This window comes from Blennius ocellaris (genome assembly GCF_963422515.1).
Source record: "Blennius ocellaris genome assembly, chromosome: 1".
In the NCBI taxonomy this organism is placed as follows: domain Eukaryota; kingdom Metazoa; phylum Chordata; class Actinopteri; order Blenniiformes; family Blenniidae; genus Blennius; species Blennius ocellaris.
The window spans coordinates 29,858,356-29,884,748 of NC_137650.1; the positions used below are offsets into that span (position 1 = coordinate 29,858,356).

At 41.0% G+C, this 26,393-nt stretch overlaps 1 protein-coding gene across 1 annotated transcript; it reads right to left on the reverse strand.

The window, feature by feature from the left end:
• scml2 (Scm polycomb group protein like 2) lies at positions 1–25,950 on the reverse strand. The gene is made up of 14 exons (XM_080516165.1): positions 25,880–25,950; positions 20,220–20,282; positions 19,816–19,884; positions 19,308–19,378; positions 17,826–18,060; positions 17,604–17,692; positions 16,679–16,922; positions 7,070–7,380; positions 6,633–6,762; positions 5,516–5,722; positions 4,554–4,727; positions 2,484–2,699; positions 1,998–2,149; positions 1–1,905 (listed from the first exon to the last, which is right to left on the reverse strand). The coding sequence occupies exons 2-14, from the start codon at positions 20,239–20,241 to the stop codon at positions 1,780–1,782; spliced, it is 2,046 nt and encodes a 681-aa protein (XP_080372291.1). The 5' UTR covers positions 20,242–20,282; positions 25,880–25,950; the 3' UTR covers positions 1–1,779.
• Between the last annotated feature and the right edge of the window lie 443 nt (positions 25,951–26,393).

The following is a 26,393-nucleotide window of genomic DNA, read 5'->3' on the forward strand; positions in this document are numbered from 1 at the left end:
ACAAAAAGAGATGCGGTGGAGCGAAAGATGACAAGGCAATAAAAAAATATACACAACCGGTAATTGTGCTCCCTCAACGTTGTCGCAATGAACACAAAAAATGCTAATGATGTAAAACAATTTACTAAAACCTGAGTTTCACATTAAAGCAAAGATGGCTTCAAGTATCGACTTGTTACCACTACTGGAGAGCAACAGTGGGGGAAAATGCAGCCAGAAAACAAACGATTTGGTTCAAAATGGTTCTGAAATGTTCAGAAAAAAATGAGTATTTCTACCATCAAAGATGGACAAACACTTTGTGATGTGAATAATTCAGACACGATATCGTCCCGTAGGTAGTCGATCGATGGTGCACACACACACACACAAAAAAATTTCAGGCGGGAAAACAAATGATTACACTTAGTTTCATACGTGTTGATACACTTTGTTACAGTACGAAATTAAATTATATCCCCCTCCGCCCCAAAAAAACAACCCAACGTTCTCGCTTTAGTCTATAAAAAACAGCTCTTCCGTCGTGTGCCCTCTCAGGAAAGAGCTGCTTACCTTTCTGAATAGCACTCAAAACGTCATCGCCAATTACAGTGTCAAAAATACTGTCAGTATTTCAGTCACTGTAAGGGAATTTCACGAGTGTGTGACTGTCAAAGCATAATACAATCATGTAGCCACATAAGTGCTCAAGCTGAAATGGTCCAGCTTGACTGTCTTCCAGCATACAGACAAAAAAGAAGAAGAAAAAAAAAAAAGTTTAAAAATCAGCCTTTAGTATCTGGTTTGTGCTGCAGACTTATTACATCTTCAAGATATTTGACCAAAAATGAGATAACACACACTGAGGTGCCTGACCAATTAAACATATTTGAGTACAGTAGAAAGTATTATTATTTCAATAACACACGTAATAAAAAGACGAGTCCACCTCTTATTGGATTAAAACCCTTTAAATCTTCCTCTTTCCCACTACTGAGGCACTCCTCGTATCCAGTACCTGACTTTATACATTCGCTGGCATGCATAAACAAGCTTTGACAGTCTGTAACAGAAGCCGTCATCCAGAAACTTTATTGCATTGTTACAAATGATGCAGAGAGAGAGAGAGACGTCCACTGCTAGTACCTGAACTAAATCTCCTTGTCTGTAGTTCTACACTAGGGACATTAAAGATTTTACAAGCCAGATGTCAGAACAGATAAGAACAACTGTAGAGGTAAACTAATATAAAATGATGAAGTGTCGCCTCCAGTTATTCAGAATAAGGCAAAAAGATACAAACATTAACAAAATTCACTCATGTTCAAACATTTGTCACGACCACTATGAGAATGATCATGTACTATGTATCTGTGGTTTGTAAAGTTTAAAACAAAAAAAAGAAAAAGAAAAAAAAGGAAGGGTAGGAAGTAGGGTTTTTGAAACACTGAGGTGAGGAAAGGAAATGTCAGGCTTAGTTACTTGATTTTTCACATTTGTATAATAATACAACAGAATTTCCCAACATGAAAGTCTACGTACTGCTTCCATCTTGTCCACATAAATAGAGTTCTAAGACTAATGCTAAATACTTTAGCAAGTCGGTCAGCCTCAGCTCACGCAATAGTTTTCCAGTACAAAATTTACAAATGAAAACTCTCTTCAGGTTGCTCAATGCCCTCAAACCCCCCCCCCCCCCCCAAATGCCGGGGAAGCAACCTCCTCTGTGCCCTTTTCCTCGGGTAGCTACAACTTTGTACTATACGTCCAGGGTAATACGACTTTGTGTGTCTCCGTCCTCTACTGCTTGGTCTGTTTCAGCTTCTCGATGTGGTGACAGAGTTTGAGGGCGGGGCCGAGCTTCAGGCCCATGTACTTCATGATGACGTCGCTGCGCAGCAACATCAGTGCCTTGCCGTCAATTTCCTGCGTGGGGGGGGGGGGGACGCACGTCATCAGCATGTGACACAAAGTAATGACTCCGTTTGGGTGTTGAACGATTATTTAAAAGTACTCACGTGCTTCCTGAACAGTTCGACGTGCGGGCCGAGAGTCTGCGGGTCGGCCTCTTGGACAAATCGTATGACGTCGTCGACCGACCAGGACGACGCGTTGGTCGCCGAACCCTCCTTGTCCTGCTTCACGTGGTCGGGACCTGTTGTTGAACTCGCTGTTGCGCGAAGACAAACGGAAACACGCCGATTATTATGAGGTAAATCTGGTGGCTTGAGCGCTGTTGTAACGTGATGGTTGTCAAGCAGACTAAGAAATGTCAAATTGGGATTATTGAAACGACCGAAATAGTCATGTGTTACGGTGGAAAATGTGTTTTTTTTTTTAGCCTAATAACTGGCTGATCTTGGTTAAAAATGTCACAATTTTGAATCCCAGTATAATATAAGGAAACTAATGCTCAATGACATTTCTCTTCCAAGGGAGGCTCTATCTGGCCCGGTGTTTCAGGGTGTGGTTTAGTCATTTAATGTTTTTTTTTTTACCCCTACCCTCCACTCGTCTGTGCGCACACATCGGGCCCAGCTCGGTCGGGTTGGAGCTGACACGTCGCAGGGGCGGTGGCGTTTGTGTGTGTCCGGGGTAATATGGCCGCTCTCTCTTTGCTGCTCTGAAGTCTGATGTGGTGTGACGGGGGCGTGTGTTGGGAGTCGGGTCCTTTGTGGAATCGTCATTAGACAGGCCGTTCTCTGTGACGGACGCGGGTTCTGTTTCAAGAAGGAAGATGGGAATTTTTAAGGCCATGAAATATACATCTGAACAATAAAATAAAATAAAATAAATAAAAAAAGAGCCTCACTGTTACAGACTTGTTTCCCTGCTGTTTGTGCTCTCACTCAACAGCCAAGTCTGCAGCAAGTGAGGTTTCTGATATCAGTCTTATCTCTCACTCCTAAACACTACAACAATAAAGCTGCCACCTCTGCTGGGTTTTTTAGAGGTTTCTTCCAGTTTTTTTTTTTCTCCTCTCTTGATGGTCACCAGTTCTTGCTCATGTGGGATTATTGAGTTTTTGTCTGTAAAGGTGCCATGAGATTGGTATGTTATAAATGGAGCTGAATGTATAAAAAAATAAATGTAATCTTCTATTTGATCTATTAACAATCCAGAGGACTTTACTGTTACTACCGCAGCTCAGAGCCGTTTGTCTGTCATCTGTAAACCATTAACTATATTTATATATGCCACATGTGGGCCAGACCAGTCTTGGGACTTTTATAAGGAGGGCCATTTCCCAAAAGTAAGTGGTTTGGCTGTTTTTCCATTTTTCGAATTTGCACAGTCTTTGTCGCCCCTTATCGTCACAATTATTGTCCTCCTGCTTTCATTCATTGCCATAGTTTGCCACCTCCAAGTTGATGCGCACTGTTAAAAAAAAATATCCAAGCGGCAAGGGCAAAGTTAGTTGTGACCAGGACATTTCACATTTCCAGAGAAAAATAAGTGAAGAATTCCTGTGGATGAGGGTTTTTTTTTTTCACATCAAATTTCCAACCAATAACACAATAGTTATTGGGTGTCACACAAGAAAAAATAAGCTTTACAAAGAAGCTGCAAGAGTTCCAAAAAGCATTGTGTCATTCAGTTCTCACAGCCCTGGGAAAGAAAGCGCATTTCTATGTTGTTTCACAGATGCATAGACCTGAATGCTCAGGCTTTCAAGCTGAAATGTAAAAAAAAAAATAATAATAATAATAATAACACGGATGCAAATTAACTACTTGTTATAGTTTGCATTATCCAAGTCTAAACTACACAGACGTGAGATGTTCTCTCCGAGTTGGGAAAATGTTTTATTTGTTTCCACAATTATTTAAAAACAGTGATTTCCATTCATGTACAGAATGGTATCTGGAATAGTTCCGACGTTGTCATGGTGCACATACATTTTCGTTTCAAAGTTGGTTGGAATAACGAACAATTGTGAGGTTTTCAGTGAGTTTAACGAGTCCAAATCATGACTGGGTCAGAGCATCTCTGAAACTGTAGCTCCTGCGGGTTGTTCCAGGTTGTTGCAGTGCTCAGTATCTATAAAAACTGATCTAAGGAAAAGAAAAGTGGTGTGAACTGGAGACAGAGTCACGGGCAGCCAATGGCTCATTTATGCATGTGAAGAGTTGAAGGCTTGCTGGTGAAAGGCAGTTATGGCTCATTCTCAGAGAATGATGGGACAATTCTCTGAGAATTCTCTGAGAACTGAGAACTCAGTGACTCTTTATGTCACATACGAGACTGTAAAAAAAAAAAGGGACCCACACAATATTAAGACAGTTACGTGTGTGTGTATAATTTGACTTTAAAGCCAAGATTTTCCTTTGCTGGGCAGCATTTAGGCCAACTGGTATTCAAGAGTGCAAAATATAACACCAACTAGCTTTTTAATGCCCCAAACGCAAAACACAAGCCGAAATAAAAGAAGTTTACAATCGACTTAGAATGTTTAAACTTCCCCTTTTGATTACATGTATCAAAGAGACCAGTGTTGCGTGGAGCTGAGTCAAGGATGGCTGAACTGGTTGTGTACAATCTCTTGTAGTTGCTCTTTGCATGCGTTTCCCCACCTGACTTGGTTCTGTTGTAGAAGCGCGTGTTGTTGGCGAAGGGGCTGAAAGGCTGTGAGCTGAACAAACTGTCACTCTCCAGATGCTGGCACATGTTCTCCAGGAACCGCAGCACGGACGACGCGCTGGAGACGGAGGGCAGCTTCATGTAGCGGATGCCGTGCTCCGACCGCACTGAGGGCAGACAGAGCACAATAGTTTCACACACGCATGCACAGTGCGTCCACAGCAGCTAAATAAAACAGCAGATGGTCCAGGGTTTTGCACCCACAGTTTATAAAAACCTGCAGTGTTCGCCCCCCCCCCCCCATCCCATACGGCGCTGCACCCTCCCGCCCAAGCCAAGCCAGCACAAATCAGCAAATTAAAACCCCTCTTCCCCACCCAGCATCACCCGTCGCCTTCCCAATCCCGCCCCCCAAGGGAGACTCAATCCCAGAATCCCAAACCAGGTTAGACGCACATGTCACCTCTGATTAGAGACACAGTGCTCACGTCAGCTGCTGCCACAGGCACCATCTTTTAAATCCCCCCCCCCTCCTCTCTCTCCTTTCTCTGTCTCTGGATGACACACACACATGCACACACACACACACACACACACAATTTATGTGCACAAGCCAAGTTCACCTGGCCAATTGCCTATCCAGAACACACAGTGGTAAAAAACTACAAATTGTCTGGCACATTTTTTTTTTTTTTTTAATTAAATTGACTTTTAGTGTTTAGCTTTTTGGCTTAGTTACGTGACAAGATGGACTCTCCTGTCGACACAGCAAATATGAAGCTCCCGCCAGCAGATGGGACGTCATAAAATAAATACTGGGAACTGCACCCTTTCGACTGAGATCTGTCTCAAATCCAAATATCATGATCATGTTTACGGTTCCCTGTCAGAGCGTCATCATTTGTTTTATTTAGACTACAGATTGGGAATATCCTGTGGTTTCCACTGTATTTACCTCTAATGACCTCCCCTCCAGAATGGGACTGGCCTTGTAGAAATGACAGCAGCACGGAGGGCTGGTATGTGCAGTCCACGCAGGCCTGGACGGCCTGCTGGAGCACTGGGTTGACCGGTGCCGGACCAAAGTGGTCCGGGAGCTGCTGCACTAGTTTACGGTCAAGGTGGGGGCCATAGTCGCCGTGCTTGTTCACATAGACGCACACTGGGAAAAAAAAAAACACAGACAAAATACATCAAGGAAAAAGGAAAGTCGACTTTTTCTTTAGATTTTCTTGACAGTTAAATCAAACTATAATTATATAGTTTGATATAGTTTATATAGTTTGAAAAATAAATCTGACTTGGCGTCCTTTCCTGAAAGTCAAATTCGCTGACTAGTGCATTTATCTTGGCAATAAAAAAAATTTATCAATATGTAAACGGGACACAATTTTAAAGTATTGAAATATTGTGAAATCACTCTCTATGGATCGTGCCATTTCATTGAGAATAATATATATAGAATGCGTTGTAAATCTTCCATACAGTTTTTACTTGCTGTCGCCTAAATTATGATGCTGTTAATGCCATGACACATTTGTATTATTTAAAAAAAATAGACAAAACATATATACACTGACTTCAACCTTTACAATGTCTGAGTTTCTTTTCTCTTTTACCAAAGATGTTTGTGCAAGTTTATTCAGTGTAAATGTAGGATCGATATAACAAGAGGACCTTTTGGTACCAAACGATTGAATATTTTGACGATTACTGGAGCGTCTGTGCTCCTGGGAACAATGAACTCACAATAGATCCACAGACTTGCCTCTACCCATTTCTCACCACTGTTTTATTGTTGAGGTCTACAGAGAGTTCATTGGACTTCAGTCTATTTAATTACAGTTGCTCCAGATGGCCTCCAAATCAGTATATTTCAGGTTTTAAAGATAATTTAAAAAAGGGGGGAAAATTCACTGAAGTTTACACTTTTATTTTGGGGGGGTAATAATGAACCCAATACCTTTAAAAACAAGCTTAAACTGTGATGTTGCCACTATAGGTTGCTGATTATAGGCTGACAGGCAGAATTACATTAGCATCAACAGTCTTTTATCAATTGCTGAGTTTACCTGTGCAAACTACATTTGAGCTGTTGCTGAGGTTGTTGTCCACTGAGACGTGGCCGCTGCTCAATCTGGTCTCTGGAGGTAGAGCTGTAACTGATGATGCCCCCAATGACTGCACCACCCGAGGCTTCTTCTGAATGGAAAGAAAACAAACCACCAAAGCCCCTCTCATTAAATCTCAGTAACCCACCCCCAAAAAAAAGACTACACATGAGCACTACTGCGGCACATACAGCAGTTTGGAAAAGCAAAGTTGTTCCACAGAGTCGATTAGTTTCAATCATGAAAAATAAATAAATAAATCTCTCTTTTGCGAAAAAGTCCACCTTTGACCGGCGTCCTGACTCAATCCAAATAGTTTCTGCCGTATTACATAAAACAGAAAGGACCAGGGTCATTGGCCGACAACATAATAGATTACAACTCTTGTGACATCTCACCTTGTTCTTGGGCTTGGGCCCTCGCTTCTTGTGTGGTCTGGGGGCCAGCGGGGCCTCGGAGCTCGTTCTGGCCGGACTCTGCGACGCTCCATTTAGCGCTGCTTGCGCTGCGGCGGCTTCGGCCGCTGCCTTCAACAGAGCGATCGTCTGGGATTTGGGACGGCGGCCCCGGACACCCTTGCGGACGGGGAGGGGTGGCAAGGGGTTAGGCAGTCGGTATGAGGTCTGCATGGAGGAGGAGGAGTTGTAAGAGGAGCGACGAGTAGCTGAGGTGGAAGAAATGGGGGCAAGGAGCGCACCGGGGAGTGTAACTGGGAGAGCAGGAAAACAAAAGAGAAGCAGAAAGAAAATCAATAAGATTTATTTAGAAACAATTGATATCAGTTAAAAAAAAAACTGTCCCAGAGAGCAGATGCTTATGACATTTATTTGGATAATCAGTTATTGCATTCAATAATCTGAGCAGAAAGTTCACACGGAGAAAATATTAATTACTGTAATTACACAGACAGAAGGACCCACACATTGGTGTTATTGTTGAGTGTGCTTGAAAATCTGTGGTTCGAATCCAGGATGGGCTTGAGGGCCTTTCTGTGTGCAGTTTGTATGTTCTGAGTGGGTTATTCTCCAAAATCATTCATTTAAAGCCAATATAATACAATAAATTGACTTTAGGGGTGAATGTGAGCATGTTCATCTCCATTTGCCATGTTTATGGTGGTTAGGTTGTTTAAAAGGGCTTGATTATTGTATTAATAATATTAATACCGGGGATATATGTGATATGTGAACTATGTGACGTTATATTGAAACTTCACACAAAAGTCACGTGGCGATCTGAAATATTTTTGAGTGTCAGTTTTGCCGTGGGTCCTTGAATCATGCAGTGAAAATTTGGGATGTGAAGACAAAAGGCAAAGGTAAAAAAAATAAATAAATAATTGAGTGGTCCTGCAGAGAGGATTTGTTTTGGATTTCTAGAGTCCTCTTGAGATTGGCAGGTCTTTTGTGCTACGCCCCTCCCTAAACTGAAATCAGAGTCAAAAGTCACAGGCCCCAAGAGACCTGCCCGCTGGATGATAAAACCTTGTGCCTCCAGCTCCACAACAACAACAACAACAACAACAACAAATCTGACAAATTTGATCAAATGTAAAGTCATTTCTATACACCAGTGCAGATGTCGGGTGTGATGGGGGAGATAAAAAATTGTATCATGAACTATATTTTTGTAAATGTTTCTTACAAAACATAACATAATGGTCCAATCTTACTCAGGATAAATTGATTCATGTGGAAAGAATAAACATGTGTAAAAATGAACAACTATAAAAACTGCTGATTTGATAGACTGATTTTTCTTTGGCTTTGAAGAGAAAATACAAAAATAACTCATCTGTGCTTAAAAGCTTATAAGTTGCAATTTGTGGTCCGGGAAAGTCTGTATTATACAAAAGTAACCCACAATATTGTAACTACAGTATATATGATGATTTACTGTATGTCTCACTCTGAGAATTTTGCACAATGCAGGGAAGCTTTACCTAAATATATTTCACAGGGAAACGATATTTTCAAAACCTGTCATCAACATCAAAATGACCTTTATATACAACTCATAAACAATATCAAGTTGTTTGCAATTTTGACCATATAACTTCATTATATTGTGCTCTTATTTGGCCCAAAGCTTCCAAAAGAACATCTTGTCAGTTTTTACGTTTAAATACTTTTAGAGTCTTTATTTGGTTGTTGATGTTTTGTTTGGGGCCACACAGTGGTGTAGCGGATGCACACGTAGCAGGAGTTTGAGTCCTTCTGTGTGGAGTTTGCGTGTTTTACTGTGTGCATGCAGGAGTTTTTCCTGGGTACTCCAGTTTCACAGTCTAAAAACAGGCATTTGAATCTCCTTAGTCTCTAAATTGCAGCGATGTGTCAATGTGAGTGTGTGTGGTAGTAGTTGGATTAAAGCCGCATAGAACAAAGACGTATGTTTTCTTTGTTTTTCTCAAATTGTAGAACTGCCTAAAGTGAATGAATAGTGTTTGTATGTGATCTTGTATCTTTAGGACCTGGGACGCCTGTTGGTCAGTTTCAGGCTGTTGCATGTTGACATCACTGTGCTGATTGATTGAAAAGCAATACTTTATAAGACAGTCAATACTGATTTAAAAAAAAAAAGTCAGTTATCCACTTGATATCGACTCCAAAGTCTTGAAACGAGAAACAACTATTGTCACAACTCCCAGTTCTATGCAACCCTCAGGTGGATAGAGTGGTATAGGAACTTGATGTAAGTAGGTCAAATATTTAATAATACAGGATAAATAGGCTATTCATTTTGAAATAGCTCCTAGCAAAAAGAATTTGACTTTCAAATATACGTGTTTTTCATCTGGTGCAGTTTTACTTATAAGCCAACAAGCGTTTACATTTATCAGCCCGTCATATCAGGATATTATTATAATAGGCAAATAGAGATATCACATTTTAGTGCCATCATTAGCAAGTAAGAAATCTTGGTTCTAATATTCTAACGTGTTTCTAATGTGGTGATAAAAAAAATGCAATCAGCTTAGGTGTTAAGGAGACGAAGTGTGAGGAGCAGCAGAAGCTATTGTTGGGGAAAGGGGCAAAAACACAAAGCACAGGCAGCGACACCCCCTTCCGTTTCCATTAGCCGGAGCATGACACCGCGATATGATCACATAATCATCACAGTAGATGTGCAAAGGAGAGAGGGCAAAATGAGAGACGACAAATAAAGGGGGTGGGGGGGCTACGTGAAAGATAACCTTCTCCTATTTCGAAACAAGTGTAGAGTTTAGCTGGGGATGTGTGTGTGTGTGTGTGTGTGTGTGTGTGTGTGTGTGTGTGGAGGGGGGGGGGGGTTGTGAGTGCATGTGGAAGCTCTCAGGAGACCAAAGCTTTCATTAGAGCCTCCTTGACTGAAGCAATATGCAGCCACTATAGAGGGTGTACAGTATTCTCCGAGGGGCGAGCCGGGGCCCCCCGAAATCTGCGTAATTTGGAAACGAGTGAAAGTGGGCGTGGAAAAGAGCGGTGTCTTGTTTGGCGCGGCGAGGGCACACACCGGCTCACCGGGAACGGTCGCACAGAGCTTGTTTAACAGGCGACGGTGCCAACCTGCACGCGCATTGATGCACTTATTCAAATCGGGCCGGTAAACCCTACAAAGGCAGATCAAAATTTGTACGCGGGGTACCAGCCAGTATCAGCAGGCTTTAATTCACCGTAGGAAAACTGAGTCGGGGGGCCCTCTCTGATCTCTATGTGACAGCTACTAAAGCAACATGTAACAGAGCAATGCTGGTGATTACTGTCATATTGTACCTCATATTAGTCCACCATCATTTCATGTGCAACAGACAGTGCTCTTATTTTAAACCACAGCTTTTAAAAACACAACCTGCTTATGAATTACCTGTACTTGCGTGGCGACTTCATATGTGGCCTGATTTGGCTGGTTCCAGGTTTACAGTGAGCCTGTATGATGTTTGCGCTGACTGTGACTTCAAACACTTTCAGGAAACTAATCCACGGCTCAACTGCAATGTGTAATTTAAAACCCCTTAACTCTGCACAGATTTAATGACGAGACCCTCAATCGACAGGCTGCTTGTAAAAAGACTTAAACACACCAAAGCGGGTGAGTTTATTGAAAGTTTAGCTGCATATCAACAAATCACAAGCCCTGTACACTCTGAAATTTAGGTACGATAAGTGTCAAAGTGGTAAAAGTGTCTTAAGAGTTCAATTCATTGGGAGACTAATTAAATGTTAGTGAATTGAGACAGCTTTCCAAAGCCATTGGAGTTAAAACAAATAGAAAATAGAGAAACAATTACCCTACTCACTGAATATTATAAAAAGAATGCTATATATTGTAATATAGTGTTAAATCCTTTGTTTTAATTTATTTTCATAACAATCAGTTTCACAATAAATGCAATGGAAAAAGATCTTCACAAATTTCTCAACCAACAATCACAAGTAAGCTTTTTTTGAACAAACGAACAAAAGTTTATGACGTATGCAGAAGAGTTAATAGCGGTGGAAAGACTTATTTTGCGACTTCCACAAAGTAACGTTTCTTACATAAGAAAAAGCTGGCCTTTGCAAAAAAAAAAAAAAAATTTTTTATCTGAACATGACTAGCATGTATATAGTGTAACAAAACAGAGGCATATGGTACTAATCATGACTCTATAATTCCAAGTCGACCCATTGACCTGTGTAAGCCACAGCCGGAGGAAACATGTGCACGTCTCTCTGTCTGTGTGTGTGTGTGTGTGTGTGTGTGTGTGTGTGTGTGTGTGTGTGTGTGTGTGTGTGTGTGTGTTTGTGCACGCGGTGCACGCCTGGGAACGGCATCACCAGTTAAGTGTGTCTGCAGCTGGGGGAGGGGCTCAACAGAGTTGCTTCTCATGTAATTACACACACACACACACACACACACACACACACACACACACACACACACACACACACACACACACACACACACACACACACACACACACACACACACACACACACACACACACACACACACACACACACCATCACAAACTCGCAGAAGCCGTTGTTTAGAGTATTTAAAGCAGTTAAAAAATGGCCGATTCAGGTGTGTGTGGCTTTAAGAAACAGGAGGACGTTAAGTTACTCAGCCTCGGGCTCTATAGAATAAACACAACACTGTTCTCCTGCAGACTCTCATCAAAATGCAAATGAAGAAAAGAAAAAAAAACTACATCAGCTCTCGTTTCGCTGTAACTTGTGTCGTTCAGAATTATTCCACAAGGAAGCTAAAATCAATAACAAGAAAATTTGTGCAATCTAGTTGGTTCTTTCCTGAGCCTTTTGCAAACTAATTCCTGATGCTTCACACTGAGAAAAAAAGAAAAGAAAACATGATCAAAACCACATGCAGCCCCAATCTCAATTACAGCCAACAAAACTGTTAAATCCTCCAGTTGAGTCACTGCGTCTGGCAACGGTCACTTGTCTCTTACAATGAATATGAATGAATGCAAGTCATTCAGAAAAGTCTTCATGCCAAACAAAGAAAACTGAAACAGCAGCTTTGACCATTTACACTCAACAAGGAGGCTGTTTCATGAGAGTCGACTTGTGAGACAACTTCCATCTCAAGTGGAGACTGTCTTCTTTTTTTCCTTTTTTTTTGTTGTTTCCACATAGCAAAAATCTGTGGGAGATTTCTGGGAGCCTTATCTCAAGGTTTTTATGGGACTCGCTCTCTGGGAATCATAGAAAATCAGAGAGCAATAACGTATAATACACTTTGAGAACTTTCTAATATTGTAGTTTTTTACAGTTTTAATGTTAGAGTTTGAGTGCAAACATCTGTTCTCTGAAAGAAATCTGTTTTCTTTCTACACTAACATACTACTACGACATAATACAGTGTTTTAAAGCACAATCACAAAAAAAAAATTTCTACATATCATTAATTCCTGTCACAAAGCACCATTTTAATCAAGAGCCCCACAGATGAACGCAAACTTTCACAAAAACTTTTACTAATTCTCGACAAAATAACAAAAAGTAACAACTCTGCACACGCAGCCAACTCACCAGGAAATCCCCACTGAAAAAGCAGAACTTCACCGCTACAGTTTTGTGCCTTGCGTTGTAGTAGCAGTAGTAAAAGCTGCAGTCGAGGCAGCCGTGTGTGGTGGTCGTGGTCGTAGTCGTAACAGCACAAGTCCCGACAGTTGCTTATTTTCTCAGAAATTGGCTTTCGCTTTCAGCTGCAGTTCATTTCCCTCTGGTCTGCTCTCGGCTCGTCTTAACTTTCCCTAATGCACTCCCCTAATCTGCGCCTCATTGTCCGCTTTCTGCGTCTCTATCAGCTGCTTTCTCAGTTGTCTCCGTGTGTCTCCCCTCTCTTTTCTCCCCGGCAGGAGCCCAAAACAAAGCCCACGCTGCTGCTGCTGCTGCTGCTGCTGCTGCTTCGGCTGCTGGTTGAAGGCGCCTGCAAAGCTTCCCTCCCAATGAATGAGCAGGAGGAGGGGAAGGAGAAGAGGGTGGTGTGTGTATGGGGGGGGGGGGGGTATTAAATTTGCATAGGGGTTAGGGAGGGCCAGCATGAGGGAGGGAGGTAGAGAAGAGAGTGGCTGGGTGTGGTGGGGAGAAGAGAGGGAGGGGAGTTGAGTCCTTTATTAATGTTATCTGTAGGCCATATCAACAGTCTACATCAGTCACCTGCCTCTAAGCAAAGCCTCCGGATAAAGTGGGGGGTGAAGGGTGGGTGGTGGGGGGGGTATGGGGGGGGCGGTGGCGGGGGTGGGAAAGAGGTTAACGGTAGGGCTCCCAGAGCAGATGGGGGGATGGGAAACAAAAAAAACAAGAAGAGTGTGGCAAGGGAGGTAAAAGGTTAAACTGGATCAGAAGAGTCCTGCTTGAAATGGGTGAAAAGGGGCAGACTACTGGAGCTGGTGCAGACACACACACACACACACACACACACACACACACACACACACACACACACACACACACACACACACACACACACACACACACACACACACACACACACACACACACACACACACACTCACACACACACACACACACACACACACACACACACACACACACACATATGCAAGCTTTCCTTCAACATTGACACACAAACCCTCTCTGACAAGCCAGGAGGAGGAAGAGGAGGAGGACCCCCACACGCCCCCCCAACAATGTAACCCTAGCCTATTCAGACATTCCTCGATGAAAGATGGCAAGGTCCAGCTTCAGGAAGCACGGGCAAAGTCAGATATCACCCTGCATGGAGAACAATGTGGTGCAGAGCAGTCAGAGGAAGTCTGCATGGGAAAAGTCCCCAACAAGACGTCTCTAACGGACAAACACCAGCACTCAGGCTGCAGAACGCAATTATTTTTTGAAACAGAGTTTTCTTTTTCTTTTTTTTTTTAAGGAGCTACAGATGAGAGATGTTCAAAACAATTCTTGCATTTTTAATGCATTTTGAAGTCTCTGCTTCTGAGAATCCCCACAGAGAACTTGCTTTGTTTTGTTGATAAGAGAGGGGGGGGGGGGACCAAGGGCAACAAATTTACAGCAAAAGGCCGCTAAAAATGTACGCGCATCAAAAGAGAAAGAGCTGTGTTTTCTGTGTACATTCAATATTTTCATTAGTCTGATGTAACTATTTAAAAGCATCAACTCGCGAGCAACTATAAGCTTGCAAAAAAGTGTCATGTATATAAAATAAAACAAAGATATATGGATGTTGTCTGCCTGCTGAGTCAGAAACGTGCTGCGTGCGTCACTTAACAAGTCATCGTCTGCACAATATTACAGAATAATACAAACACAAAGCAAACTGAAATAAGAAAACAACGACCTTACTCTGTGGAAAGAAATACACTCAAAATAGCACTGGATTCTTCACGAGCAGCGGTACAGGAGGACAATTAAGATGAAAACTAATTGGAAATTTCAAAAGCCGAGTCTCTCGCTCTTTCTCTCACATGCACGGCTAATTATCTCCTCATTAACACCTCAACCAAGCCCCACTTATTCACTTAATCACATACAAACATTGTACTTGTCTGGTGATTTTAATCGCACACAAAGGTTACATTCCCCCCAAATCTGGTTAAACCTTGAACAGTGAAACTTTGGCTGTTTACGGGTTCGAGAAGTTCCAAACTGTTCACGCTGCACCACAACCAGCACAACACTCAACCGATTGCAAAAGAGGGTGAAACACAAAAGAAATATTGAAAAAGCAGGCAATCTTCTAAAGCTGTAGCAGCAGAGACCTCGTCTAGGGTTTGTAAGGTTATAAATGTCAGGCAAGGTCATTGTCATTGTCATTGTAATGTTTAAATGTCAAGATTTTTTTTTTAAGGTACCGGTACATAGAAATATGTCCATAAGTCGCCTTTTTTAAGGCACGTCAAGCTGAATTTGATCAAATAAAAAGTACTCTGCTTTGAAAATAGACATCTCACAATAATCACTATTATTTATCATTTGATAATTATATTCTATAACAAAGCTATAATGTGAAATGGAATTATTGAGCACTTGACTGAAGTCCAGTGACATTTTAATAATAAATGAGAAAATGTGTGCGAATTATTTTAATGAGTAGGATGAGGGGAAAAAAACAAAGAGAACAAGTGTATTATGTGCATTATTATGTATTATGATGATAAGGAAGGAAGAGAAGAGCAGAATATGAAAGGGAAGAAGGCCCAAGAGGAGAAAGCAGCAGAAAGAAGAAGTGAAGCAGGGGGGCATGAAGTGGTGGGAGGAGCATCGTTGGACGTCAATAAACTCAGATGAGATCAGGGCCGCTGTGTCATAAAACATGGGTTGACTCTTCATGAGGTCGATCAGGCGATCCAAAGATTGATCCACTACTCTGTGGCATGCAGAGGCAATTTGGGGGTCCATGGATGACGATAGGTGAACAAGACTCCCATCTGATTTCAATTACACCGTATCTAACGGGGAGATCTTCCAGCGTACACTCAACATAACTTGATTCTGCTCATAGTGATCCAAAATAGATTTACAGTTGCACTCATGTCCACATTTACAGCATGTTCGTGACATAGTTCTAAAGTCTAATATCTAATAATAAAAAAAAGTAGAAATAGCATACAAGTGCAACTCACTTAAAAAAAAAAAAAAAAAAAAATCACGATATTGATATTTGTATTTTTGAGATACAGTTTTGATGTTTCTGTGTAAACTTTAAACATTTTCTCTATCATCATTTTTTCCTGTCCTCCTCAGTGCATCATCTTCTTCCAGGTTTGGAGCTCTTCCCTTTTTTAGGCAGCGGAAAAACTCTTAACAAGCAGTCAAATATCAGCGTTTATCTCTGCTGCCATCTAGTGGTGAAGGTTCTCGTTATCATTAACTAGTGTACACAAGCGACTCAACCTGTTCACTCACAACAATAAGAGAAATACAAAAGAACTACCGGCCTGAGTCCCCACTGTAAAGATTTAAAACCCAATGCTGGCTGCGAGGACATACACCGTCCCTTGTTTTGGTGTAATGAGGTACAAGACATTTCTAGAAAACCTAAATTAATTTAAAAACTGAACATAAACATAAGCGCAATTTCAGTGTGAGGCCACTTTTATCACTACAAAATATAGCGAAATGTTCAAAAGCCATGTCCGACAAATGGTATTTTGTCGTCTTCAACATGCATGCCTCTTAATAAAATTGTGAGGGTTGAATTATGAGAGCTAATAATGACACTTGCTGTAAATTGTGAAGTCGAAAGCGTTGGATTGTTCACTCACTAATAGGGAAGGTGAGCTGTTAGGTTAGTTACTGATGAAGAGTAGTTGCGATAGCCATTGTGGTCCAATCAAATGAGTAAATTAAATACAAACAACCAGTATAATCACATATTCATATAACCCATGGAGTAGAAAAACTAGTATTCAATCGTAAAAAAAAAAAGTGTGACTGAGACAAATACAAATAACTGAAGCACTACATTCCACTACGTCACAGACACCACCTGCTTCATGAAATGTGCGGCGAGGAAACAACAAGAGTTGCACTCACAGAAGTTTCCAGGTGGCTGTAGGCTGTGTTTGGTCAGTGCACACCAGCCCACGGGGAAGATGTCTCTGGAGTCGAAGGGGCACCAGTAGTCGAAGGCGCCCCGCCAGCCATCAAACATGACAAATATCTCCTGACCTCTGACCTCTCCCACTGTGGCCGGACAGATCAGGTAGGGGTTCTTCCTGTCCACCGCCTCAAGCTTCATACCAGGCTGGAAGTAGTTTTTGGCAGGACTGGCTGGTTCCTAGACACACACACACACACACACACACACACAGGTCTAAGTTATACATTACAAATAATGGCATTACTGTGATCAAGTTATATTTTGGATTACTTTCAGTAAATTATCTCACACTTGAGAACACTTTACACCCGGTAATCCACTTCACTCATTTTAATCTTTTAGCCTGTATGTTTAACCTGTATTGTCAGAAAATGTATTTGTTGAGCAAAGAAAGTCCTTTTTTTTTTTTTATTCCAAAACCTCAAATAACTTGTATCTTAATCGGGTAAATCTTTCCTTGCAGCTGAGTACAAGTTAAGCCTGTACAAATATTCAATGCGATTTCCACAGATAATTAAATACTGCACTTGTGGCAAGCAGCAAACCCTCTGGAGAAGTTGGATTTCTAAATGGGATTAAGAAGGATAAAAATCTTCTGGATGTGATAATGCACACCGCATTTATGGTTTGTTTCCCGATAATTCATCCTGCAGGTACACACTCTTCAGTAACGACTGAGCTCTGAGTAGCTCATTGCAGCTACTGCATCAATGAATAGGAAATAAAAACAAGTGTAACTACAACATATTTCTAAAAGGTTTTCACCCATCAATTGCCATCATTTCTTATTATTTTGTATTTAAGATAATGGTAATTTGCTTATTTTCCTGAATGGAGGTAGCTTCAAGCTGTCGTCACCTTCTTAAAAGCAGAAGCCGGAGCCATCTCTGCACCGCTGAGCGTGCGCAGGAGGAACATGGGCCATGAGGAGGCATTCATCCTGAAACCTGTTCGCCAAAAAAAAATTAAAACACTTTAAACAGAGACATTATCTTTGGGTGAAGTTGTTAAGTCAAGAGCAAAACCTCATGTTAATAGTGTTGATGTGCTATTCAGGAAATCAGCCGGGAAGAAACTCACCCAGCGGCGGCTGCAGCATGTCGCCGTTCCTCTCGCAGGTTCCTATCGGCTGGATGTCCGACGAGTCGATGAGTCGCCAGAAATCATTCGTGTTGTCACTGCCGTCCAGACGCAGCCGCAGGCGGGTGCCCATCATGCCCATAACCGTGGCAATGCACACCGAGTTGGAGTTGCGAGGATCCCGCGCCTCGAGTTTCATGCCCGCTTTGAAATCGTTGGAGGGCGGGATTCTGGACTGGAGACGGAGACAAAGAGGCCCTCAGGCATCTGAACTGCTCGTTTAAAGAGCCGATACCAAAGGTCAAGATCTGTTGTCTCACAGCGAAGTTCGCTTGAAGTGTTTGGCTTCAAGTTCAATATATACCATCTTGTCATCAAAGTTTTGACAATTAAATTCAAATTGACTTCCATGCCTCTCTTGAGGCACCATTTCACCCAACATCAGCGGAGCTTGAGCCTCAATAACTCTCGTATGGATAAAGCGAGTAAAAAAGGTGAACGTATAGAATCCAACAGAATTACCCTCAAAATAACTCCAATGAGTGATTAACTTAATATAAGTATATAAATCTTTTGGCCCTTGCACTGCCTATTTATGGAAATCAGCTAACTGACGATCACAACCTACAAAGTTAATAAAACTAGTGAAAATGGTGTGTTTGGTAGGTTATTTCTTTGTTGTGTTGGAAGTAAGTCTTTTAAATGTTTTAACTCGTGGCATTTGTGGGATGAACAGCGGAGCTCAGTGTGGATTGCAGCATGAAATCTCTACCAAGTCGTCTCTGAAAGAGCCACAAAGCTTTTTTTCCCCCTGCTTATCAGACATCTTGCTCGCTGCTCTGGCCTGTAACCCATTGAACACTTGTGTGTTTGTGCCGGAGCGGCCAACACAACCCCGAAAAGTTAAGTCATTAATATGTCCTATTTTCTAATCCATTAAACAAGAGGCACCACCTGAGCAAACTGTGGGACATTCTTACAAGCGACATACTCACTCCTACTGCTCATCCCACAAATGCCTTTTCCTTTCAAATGTGACACCATTGAGAAGTTAAGTACAATATAATCTTATTAGGAAATGTATATAGATATGACTTTTGTGCAATATTTATTTAGTGCCTATTTATAGCATCAGTCATTAATTTCTAATACAAAAATATGTTCCCTCTTTGTGCAGCAATGCGAGTCACTGATTAGAATATTAGTTATTAAATTACATAAAAGAACCCACAGATATAACTCAATAGTTGTGTATTCATGATTTTATCCTTGCATTGTTAAAAAAATAAAAACCCACATGAACCACAATTGGTAATTTGTAATCAATATCCTAAGAGCAAGACTTGCAGCTGAACAACATTTTAACAAAGGATAGAAGACGATAAAGATGTTTTTTGGCAATATTATGTCGACGGACAGATTTGAGCAACTGATCTGAAGTGAAATGAACGATGTGAGAAATGCACGTTATTGTTCACCTACCTGTTTGAAGCAGGTCGGTGACGCTGCGGTGGAGGACGTCTCCCTCAGATAATCTTCCCAGCTGAACGGTTCTACAAACAAAACACAGCAGAAGTCACACACTGATCCAGTGAGGACAAACATCCACCTTTTATAGGACACTCACTCAAAAATTAGCGCATGGAGAATGTATCCACACAGGTTTTGTTCAGGAATATTTCAAGATCAATATTATAAATATTTGTTTGTTTTTTTTAATCTGTCTTTTAATTTAAAAAGAAGAAAATGTGAAATGGACTGCAATTACTTCGTTTATCACAACTTAAAGTAAAATTATGAAACACTCGTGTCAAAAAAAAGAACTTTTGTGCAGTGACTTGCTCCAGAAAGGGTTACTGTATTGATACGTACATACAGCAGTGCTCATGTAGATAAATATTAAGGGAAAAATAGCTAGCTATTAATACAATCTGTCCATATAGTAGGCCGGTAACGAGAGCGAGGAGTGGCAGAGATCCGAATAACCAACCATTGGACTTATCGAGGGCAGAACCCGCTGTGATGCTGCTTCGTCTCTCCTTCTTCTCCTCTTTTTGATCTGGAATCAAAACAGCGATTGAAGCGCTCATCAGAGTTCACAAGCTTTTGATATGCAGACTTTTAATTACGGTAAAAGATGAAGGTATAAAATATGCATTTATTATAGCTGACAATAGGAAAAAAATCTTAATAGAGTGTAAAAAAAAAAACCCTGAAGATTTTTATGATGGATTTAAAAAAAAAGATGTACTGAACATAAAAAAAAAAAAAAAAAAACATTTATATGTTTGATCTGTAATCAAATCGGTGGCGAAGTCTGTCGGTGCACACGAGGATCAGGCAGAGCGCCACAGTGACGGGACGAACAGGAAAACAGCGGCGAGCAGGCCAAACCTCTGTGCGGCGTTCGACCCATGGTGACTGTGCTGCCGCAGGTGAACTCAGACAGGCCGTTACCTGAACACAGTGAAGAGAAACAGTCAAGCAAAACCAGGTGTGAAACTCAAAAAAGAATAATTTTTTTGTGTGTTTCTATGATATTTTAAAGAAAAATTTGAGTTTCGATTTTTTTTTTCTCAATGCACATAAAAATGACTGCAGATATATTGGCAAAAGTGCCACTTTATTGCTGTGATTCTCCACAGAGTTAAAATGCATGTAAACAATCCCGAAAGGAAAAGTAAACGAGGATCCGTCATTCAACAAATCCAAGCTTTAACCCAGGTTTAAGCAAAAGTGCAAGAGCAACTCTGGAGTTAAGTTAAAAATTATATAAATCAACTTGTTGCCCAGCCCTACAATCACATACGCGTCACTACCATGTGTCTGTACTCTGTGCTCTCTCTTCTCTGGTATCTCTGTCTGTGCATCGCCAGTGTGATTATCTGACTTTCAGATGTGAACTTGTTGTCCTATACTTTCTCTCTTACTATCCACTAACACCAACCAGTGCAGCCGAAAAGATGCCGCCTCTCTCCCCCGGTGAAAAGTTACTTTCCCTCTCCACTGCTTGAGCTTACTCATGATGGCGACTTGGGACCATGCAATCACACTTTAATATACTTCTTTAAACCACCACTGTTTTCACTGGTCTTCAATTATTGCATTTTTTTTTCTTTTTTTCAGCGTAACATTTTATATCATTCTTCTCATGCGTTTCTTCTACTTTGTTGTCACAATAGTGTCCTTGTTACGGGTGTCCACATGAATTAAACGTTGTCATACTGCAGCACTTCTCTCACCATCAGCAAATCCCATGGAAAGACCAAAACCAAAAATAATTTGTTTCTAATAACAAGAACCACCTTTGTCACAGACATTTGTTTGGCAACCGCTCTTGTGAGTCAGAGTTATTTTCCAGACGAGCTTTGAGAGCACAGTTGCACCAGGTGACAGGTTTATTCATAACCGCCGAGACACAATGAGTCTTCCATCTCCAGGGGAAAGAGCACCAAATTGAAAATAGTCCTTTCTCAACCTACGACTCACATCTCTTTTTGAGCGAGGTTCGCCGAAACCTGCAGCACGTGACTGGTAAATAATAAATCAGTGACGTGTTGCCGCCTATTGTGTGCAGCAGGAACAAATGGGTTTGCGGGACAGAGCGACTGGCTTATGAAGGCACAGACATCAACATGTTCTGCTTTTGTCTTCGTACGAGCCAGTAAAATCTCATGAACCTAAATATTATAGCTTTTCATTCAGTTATTAGAAATAGAAGGCAAACACATGATTCTGAATGCATTACTATAGCTGATAGTCTGTCGACAATAAATCAATGAGCATCAAAGATAACACAGGAAAAAGCCAAAAGATGCCTTAAATCTTTCTAAATACATCTAACCCTGATGATTTTTATATCGAGTTTCCCATTTATAAAACCTTCCAACCTTTTTGTATGATAAACAAGTCCATATAAACTCCTCTGCCTAAATGTCTCAGCTTGCAGCTTCACTGCATCACGCCATTAAACCTAATGCATTCAAGCAATTATTTATATAATGGAGTCGTTACCTCGGTGTGTAAGCTGAAAGTGTGTCCCAAAAATTCAGATCAGGTCTACAAAACCCATCAGTATACTCCCACTCCCTGTGAAGTCTATGCATGCTGCCAGCTTCCACAAAAAAAACAAACATTAATCCATAGCAACAAAAATAGCAATCCAATCCAAATTAAACCCAGAAATCAAAAGTTTAAAGGCTTTCCAGACGCTACGACGCGACAATGTCTCTGTTCCTTTCTGAGAACCTGCAATGTATCGTGGCTGGCCCTCCCTCTGGAGACCCCCTCGGTCTCTGCCATGAATCCCATTGAGTCAGAAGAAGCCATAAAGATTCCAAGCTGCCATAAAAAGCCATTAAGACGTGTGGACGTGGGACGTCTGCAGGCCGACATGAAAAGGATTCCTGCTCTGCTCCTCGCTCTCCTCCAGACCGGCTCAGTGTTTGCACCGAGTCCGTCCACCTCACTTAAGAGGGTCAGACAAAACCGCCCCGCAGACCAGGAAGCACTTAAGTTTTACAGCCTCCATTTCCACTAAGGCGACCACTGACCGGGGATTAGTCTAATGTTCACAAACCTGAGCAGTGAGAAGATGTGAAAAATGGCTCGAGACCTGGTTTTCATAAAAACGTGTAATTCTCATTCTGCATGAGCCGTCAATTAGAAATTCTTATTTTTCTTTCAAACTTGAATCAAATTTTTTTTTTTAGTAAGTATGCAAAAATCAATCTATTAATCCTCTTGAAAAAACTGTAATTTTTTTGATAAATTTTTACCTAAAGTTACCTGAAAATGACATTAAAAAATATTTAGAATGTAAAAAAAAAAAAAAAGCTCCCAGAGTCACAGGTGACTCAGATCAAAAGATACTGTCACAAAAGGTGCTGTTTTCTAAGTTTCCTGTTTAATTTTGAAGTGTCAAGCTCCCAGACTTCCCTCCCTCGTGTCTGATTACCACACCCTGCCCTGATGTGTTTCACCTGTACCCGAATGTGTGATTGACTTTACCGAGTGACAGCAGTATATTTCTGGCTTGTTGTCAGTTCTTCTATGTTCTTGACTGCGATTTCTGCCATTCTCTGTCATGCTATATTCAATGTTTGGTAATGAAAGGACACCTGCTCTTGTCCATCTTTTTTGACGCCCTCCTCCACTTGTGACAAATACTTAGCAATTAAACAAACGAGTCTTAAACAATCTGTGATAAGCCTTCAGTGTCTCATCTCTATGCACAGAGTTCGGTTTGTTCAACCTGCAAGCAGGAAACTGTCATTTCAAGGTATAGGGGGAAAAAATCGATATATTTTTGAATATCACTTAAACATACGTAATTTATATATTTACATTCTTTGTTAATTAGCGAGTACGAATCAACTTCATGCCTTTTTCAAACGTTCAATTTTACAAAAAAAAAGTGTAATTATTTTTTACTATGCACAAAAAGACAAATGCTTACATAAGATTTAAGGACGTACAATTAAAAAGTTCAAATATGTTTATAATAAGACAAAAAAAAGCTCCTTTGAAAAAAGAAAGATTAACTACATTTTGACTGGAATTGGTGACATGAAAACTAAATATTAAAATGTAAACAAAACCTAAAAGTAAGTTTACTTTGTGTTTGCACCAGAGAAAAGTGCAATTAAAATAATCGATTTTCTTCACAAAAGCTGTAGATTTTTGCTCGTTAACATGGTTGATTCAACAAGAAATGTTTACATCTTAGGCCAGTATTTTTTTTTCTATCAAACATCTGATAGTTTGGGTAATGAAATACCAGAAATGTTGAGAAATATCCCTAAAAGCCTTGTGAATGTTCACCTGTACAACAAAAAAAGTCAATATATCCATCTTACTACAGGAAATTAAAAATCAAGGAGTCGCCATTAATTCATTAAAAAGCTGTTTTACTCAAAATGTCACCTAGCTGAGGAAGCTCTATACGATATAACTACTTTTCAAAGAAATAAATCAAAGAATCAAAGAAAGAAAAAAGTCAAAGAAATATCAGGGAGATTTCTAAAGTTTTAAAATACTTACAGCTTCAACATTTTATATGGATATATGTATCTCAATCATAGAGTCTGATGTTTAAAGTCTTTAAGTCGTTAAACTGTAGATAAAAAAAAAAACATTCAAGTGGATTAACTTTGTTGAAAAGTATTAAACTGACCAAAATGCTCAAAAAAACAAAAAGAGTCCTCTAAACTGCATCCATATCTTGGTAGTTTGACAATGACATTTAAATATTTAAAAGCCAAATGGATTAATCATTAAGATGTACTTTTTTTTGTAAAATCCGTGTAACCAAAGCTGTAGCAAATGCATAATAAAATGTAAAGCTACACAAAGTATTACTATGCGGAATGTACTGGAGTAATAGTAAGTAAGTAATAGTAATATTATACTGCACTGCTTTGTGGCTTGAGAGATAGTTACAAAAAAAACAAATGTTTTTGGACCTGATTCTTCAAATTTTGTTGAACTAAATGTTTTTAATGCAGAAATCATAAAACACACACACTTTAATTCTATTCACTTAGTTCTTTATCTAAAATATAGCTCTAGTTGTCATTCATTGTTAAAATTGGGATATCTGATAAATAATATGAAATTGATGCTGCCCCTCATTATAATCCGTTATCCAACCCTGCAGTAATAAATCAATTTAAGTAAAATGGAACCCTGCATCATCTATCTTGTGCATGGCAATTCAATTTATTTTAATAAAAGGATGACACACTATAGTACCAGTCCTAAAACTATATAATCATAATTTACCCACAGCAAAACCCAACTATTGTCTGAAAAACTGCTGCACCTTCCTCAATGTTTAACCATGCATTAAACAATTATTCATTGTAAGGAAATAGAAGAAATGCAGAAGTTGTGCTCAAATGCATGATACTAGGAAACATTCTTGCTTGGAAAAAAAAATGACCAAAACAATACATGTTCCGTAAGCTTTAAATGTCACAACGCAGCAAATGATCCCACGTCAATAAACTGGAATGAAGCGACGATTTTTGCTAATAAATAGCAAGAAAGCAGAAGATGAAAACTCAGAAGAGTGATCACTTCTGCTCCAAATACAAACAAATCAGGCATAAAGATGGGAAAATATGAACTTGAACAGTGAGTTCGTCCATCAGCGTGCCCAAGAAGTGACGTATGTGTGTGTTGAGGTGTGTGTTGAGGTGAGTGTGTGTGGAGCATCATCCTGTGGGCCTGGCCCTGCTGCTTCCTCTGGCACACTTTGGAGGCACAGAGCGCACAGATCACGTTACTGCTGCCCGGAGGATGAGCACCGTGAGCCGCTGCGCAGGGCGTCTCCTCCACCAGGAGGGGAAGTTCTGGCTATCGCCTCAACTTTTACCACCAACTATTTTTCTTTTCTTTTCTCAAATCGAATCTGTTTTCGTGATGTCAGTCTCTCCGAAGACGCCAAACGCGCGCCGTGCGTCCGAAAGCAGCGTGAATAACAAATGAGTGTTATTAAAACGTGAACGTCCGGGTGAGACGAGATTACAGGCAGGGGGTTGAATTAAAAAAAAAAACGTGCAAGGGAAGGAGATAGGGGGGGAAAAAATAAAGTGTGTGTGTGTGACGCATTTTCATTTTGGGTTATGGTCACATTTTGTGGGCGGGACGGGTGCTCGTTTTTTTTTTTTTTTTTTTTTTTACACGGGCTAAACAAGAAACGCTGCTAACGCTCCGCCGACGGAGCGGATCGTCCAAAGGCTGCGGGATCGGAATAAAAAAAAACAAAACAAAACAAAAAAAACGCCCCACAAAGCAGCTGTACACAAACCTCTGCAGGATCCTCCGGTAAACAGAAAGACGGGGCAGATCTGTGAGCCTGCCTGCCTGCCTGCCTGCCCTCCGTCCGCACAGGATACAGTATAAACACGCTCTGCTATCGGGTCGCTGCGTGGGCACATTGGCGGCGAGCGGCACCGCGTTCTCACCGCGGCACGCAAACACACGCGACAGAGGAAAAAGCCGTCGTCTGCAGCACGCGAGCGTAACAATGAGACATGAGCCGTACCAACCGTTTGGAACAGGGTATTTTTTGGACGAGAGATCCCTCTACTTTCTATCGGATGCACGCCGCCATATTCGCTGCAGCTCCGCGCATGTCCACCGCGCAGTGCTGTAATTCATATTTTTCCACTGGAGGCTGAGCTAAATAACACAAGGGAACGGACGGGGAGGGTGGGAGGAGGAGGAGGAGGAGGGGGGGTGGGGGGGGGGGTTATTAATTAGTCGCTCTAATGAGGACGATTTTCTTTCATGTCGAGATTTAGTAATATATTAGAGGTGACGCGGAAACGAAAACGTAATGCAATTGTGACTTATGGCCGCTTCCTGGGTTTTTAGCGCAGCTGAGTGACATCCGTGGAAACGTGTACCGACACAGCCACGTTACGTGGATCATTTCTGATTGCGCTGGTTAGAATGTACTTCAACAAAACTACTTCGAATCAATTGCCCTGCATGTATGTGGAATATATCACGGATTTCCAAGACACAATGTATCGAAATTAACTGTCTATTTGTAAACAA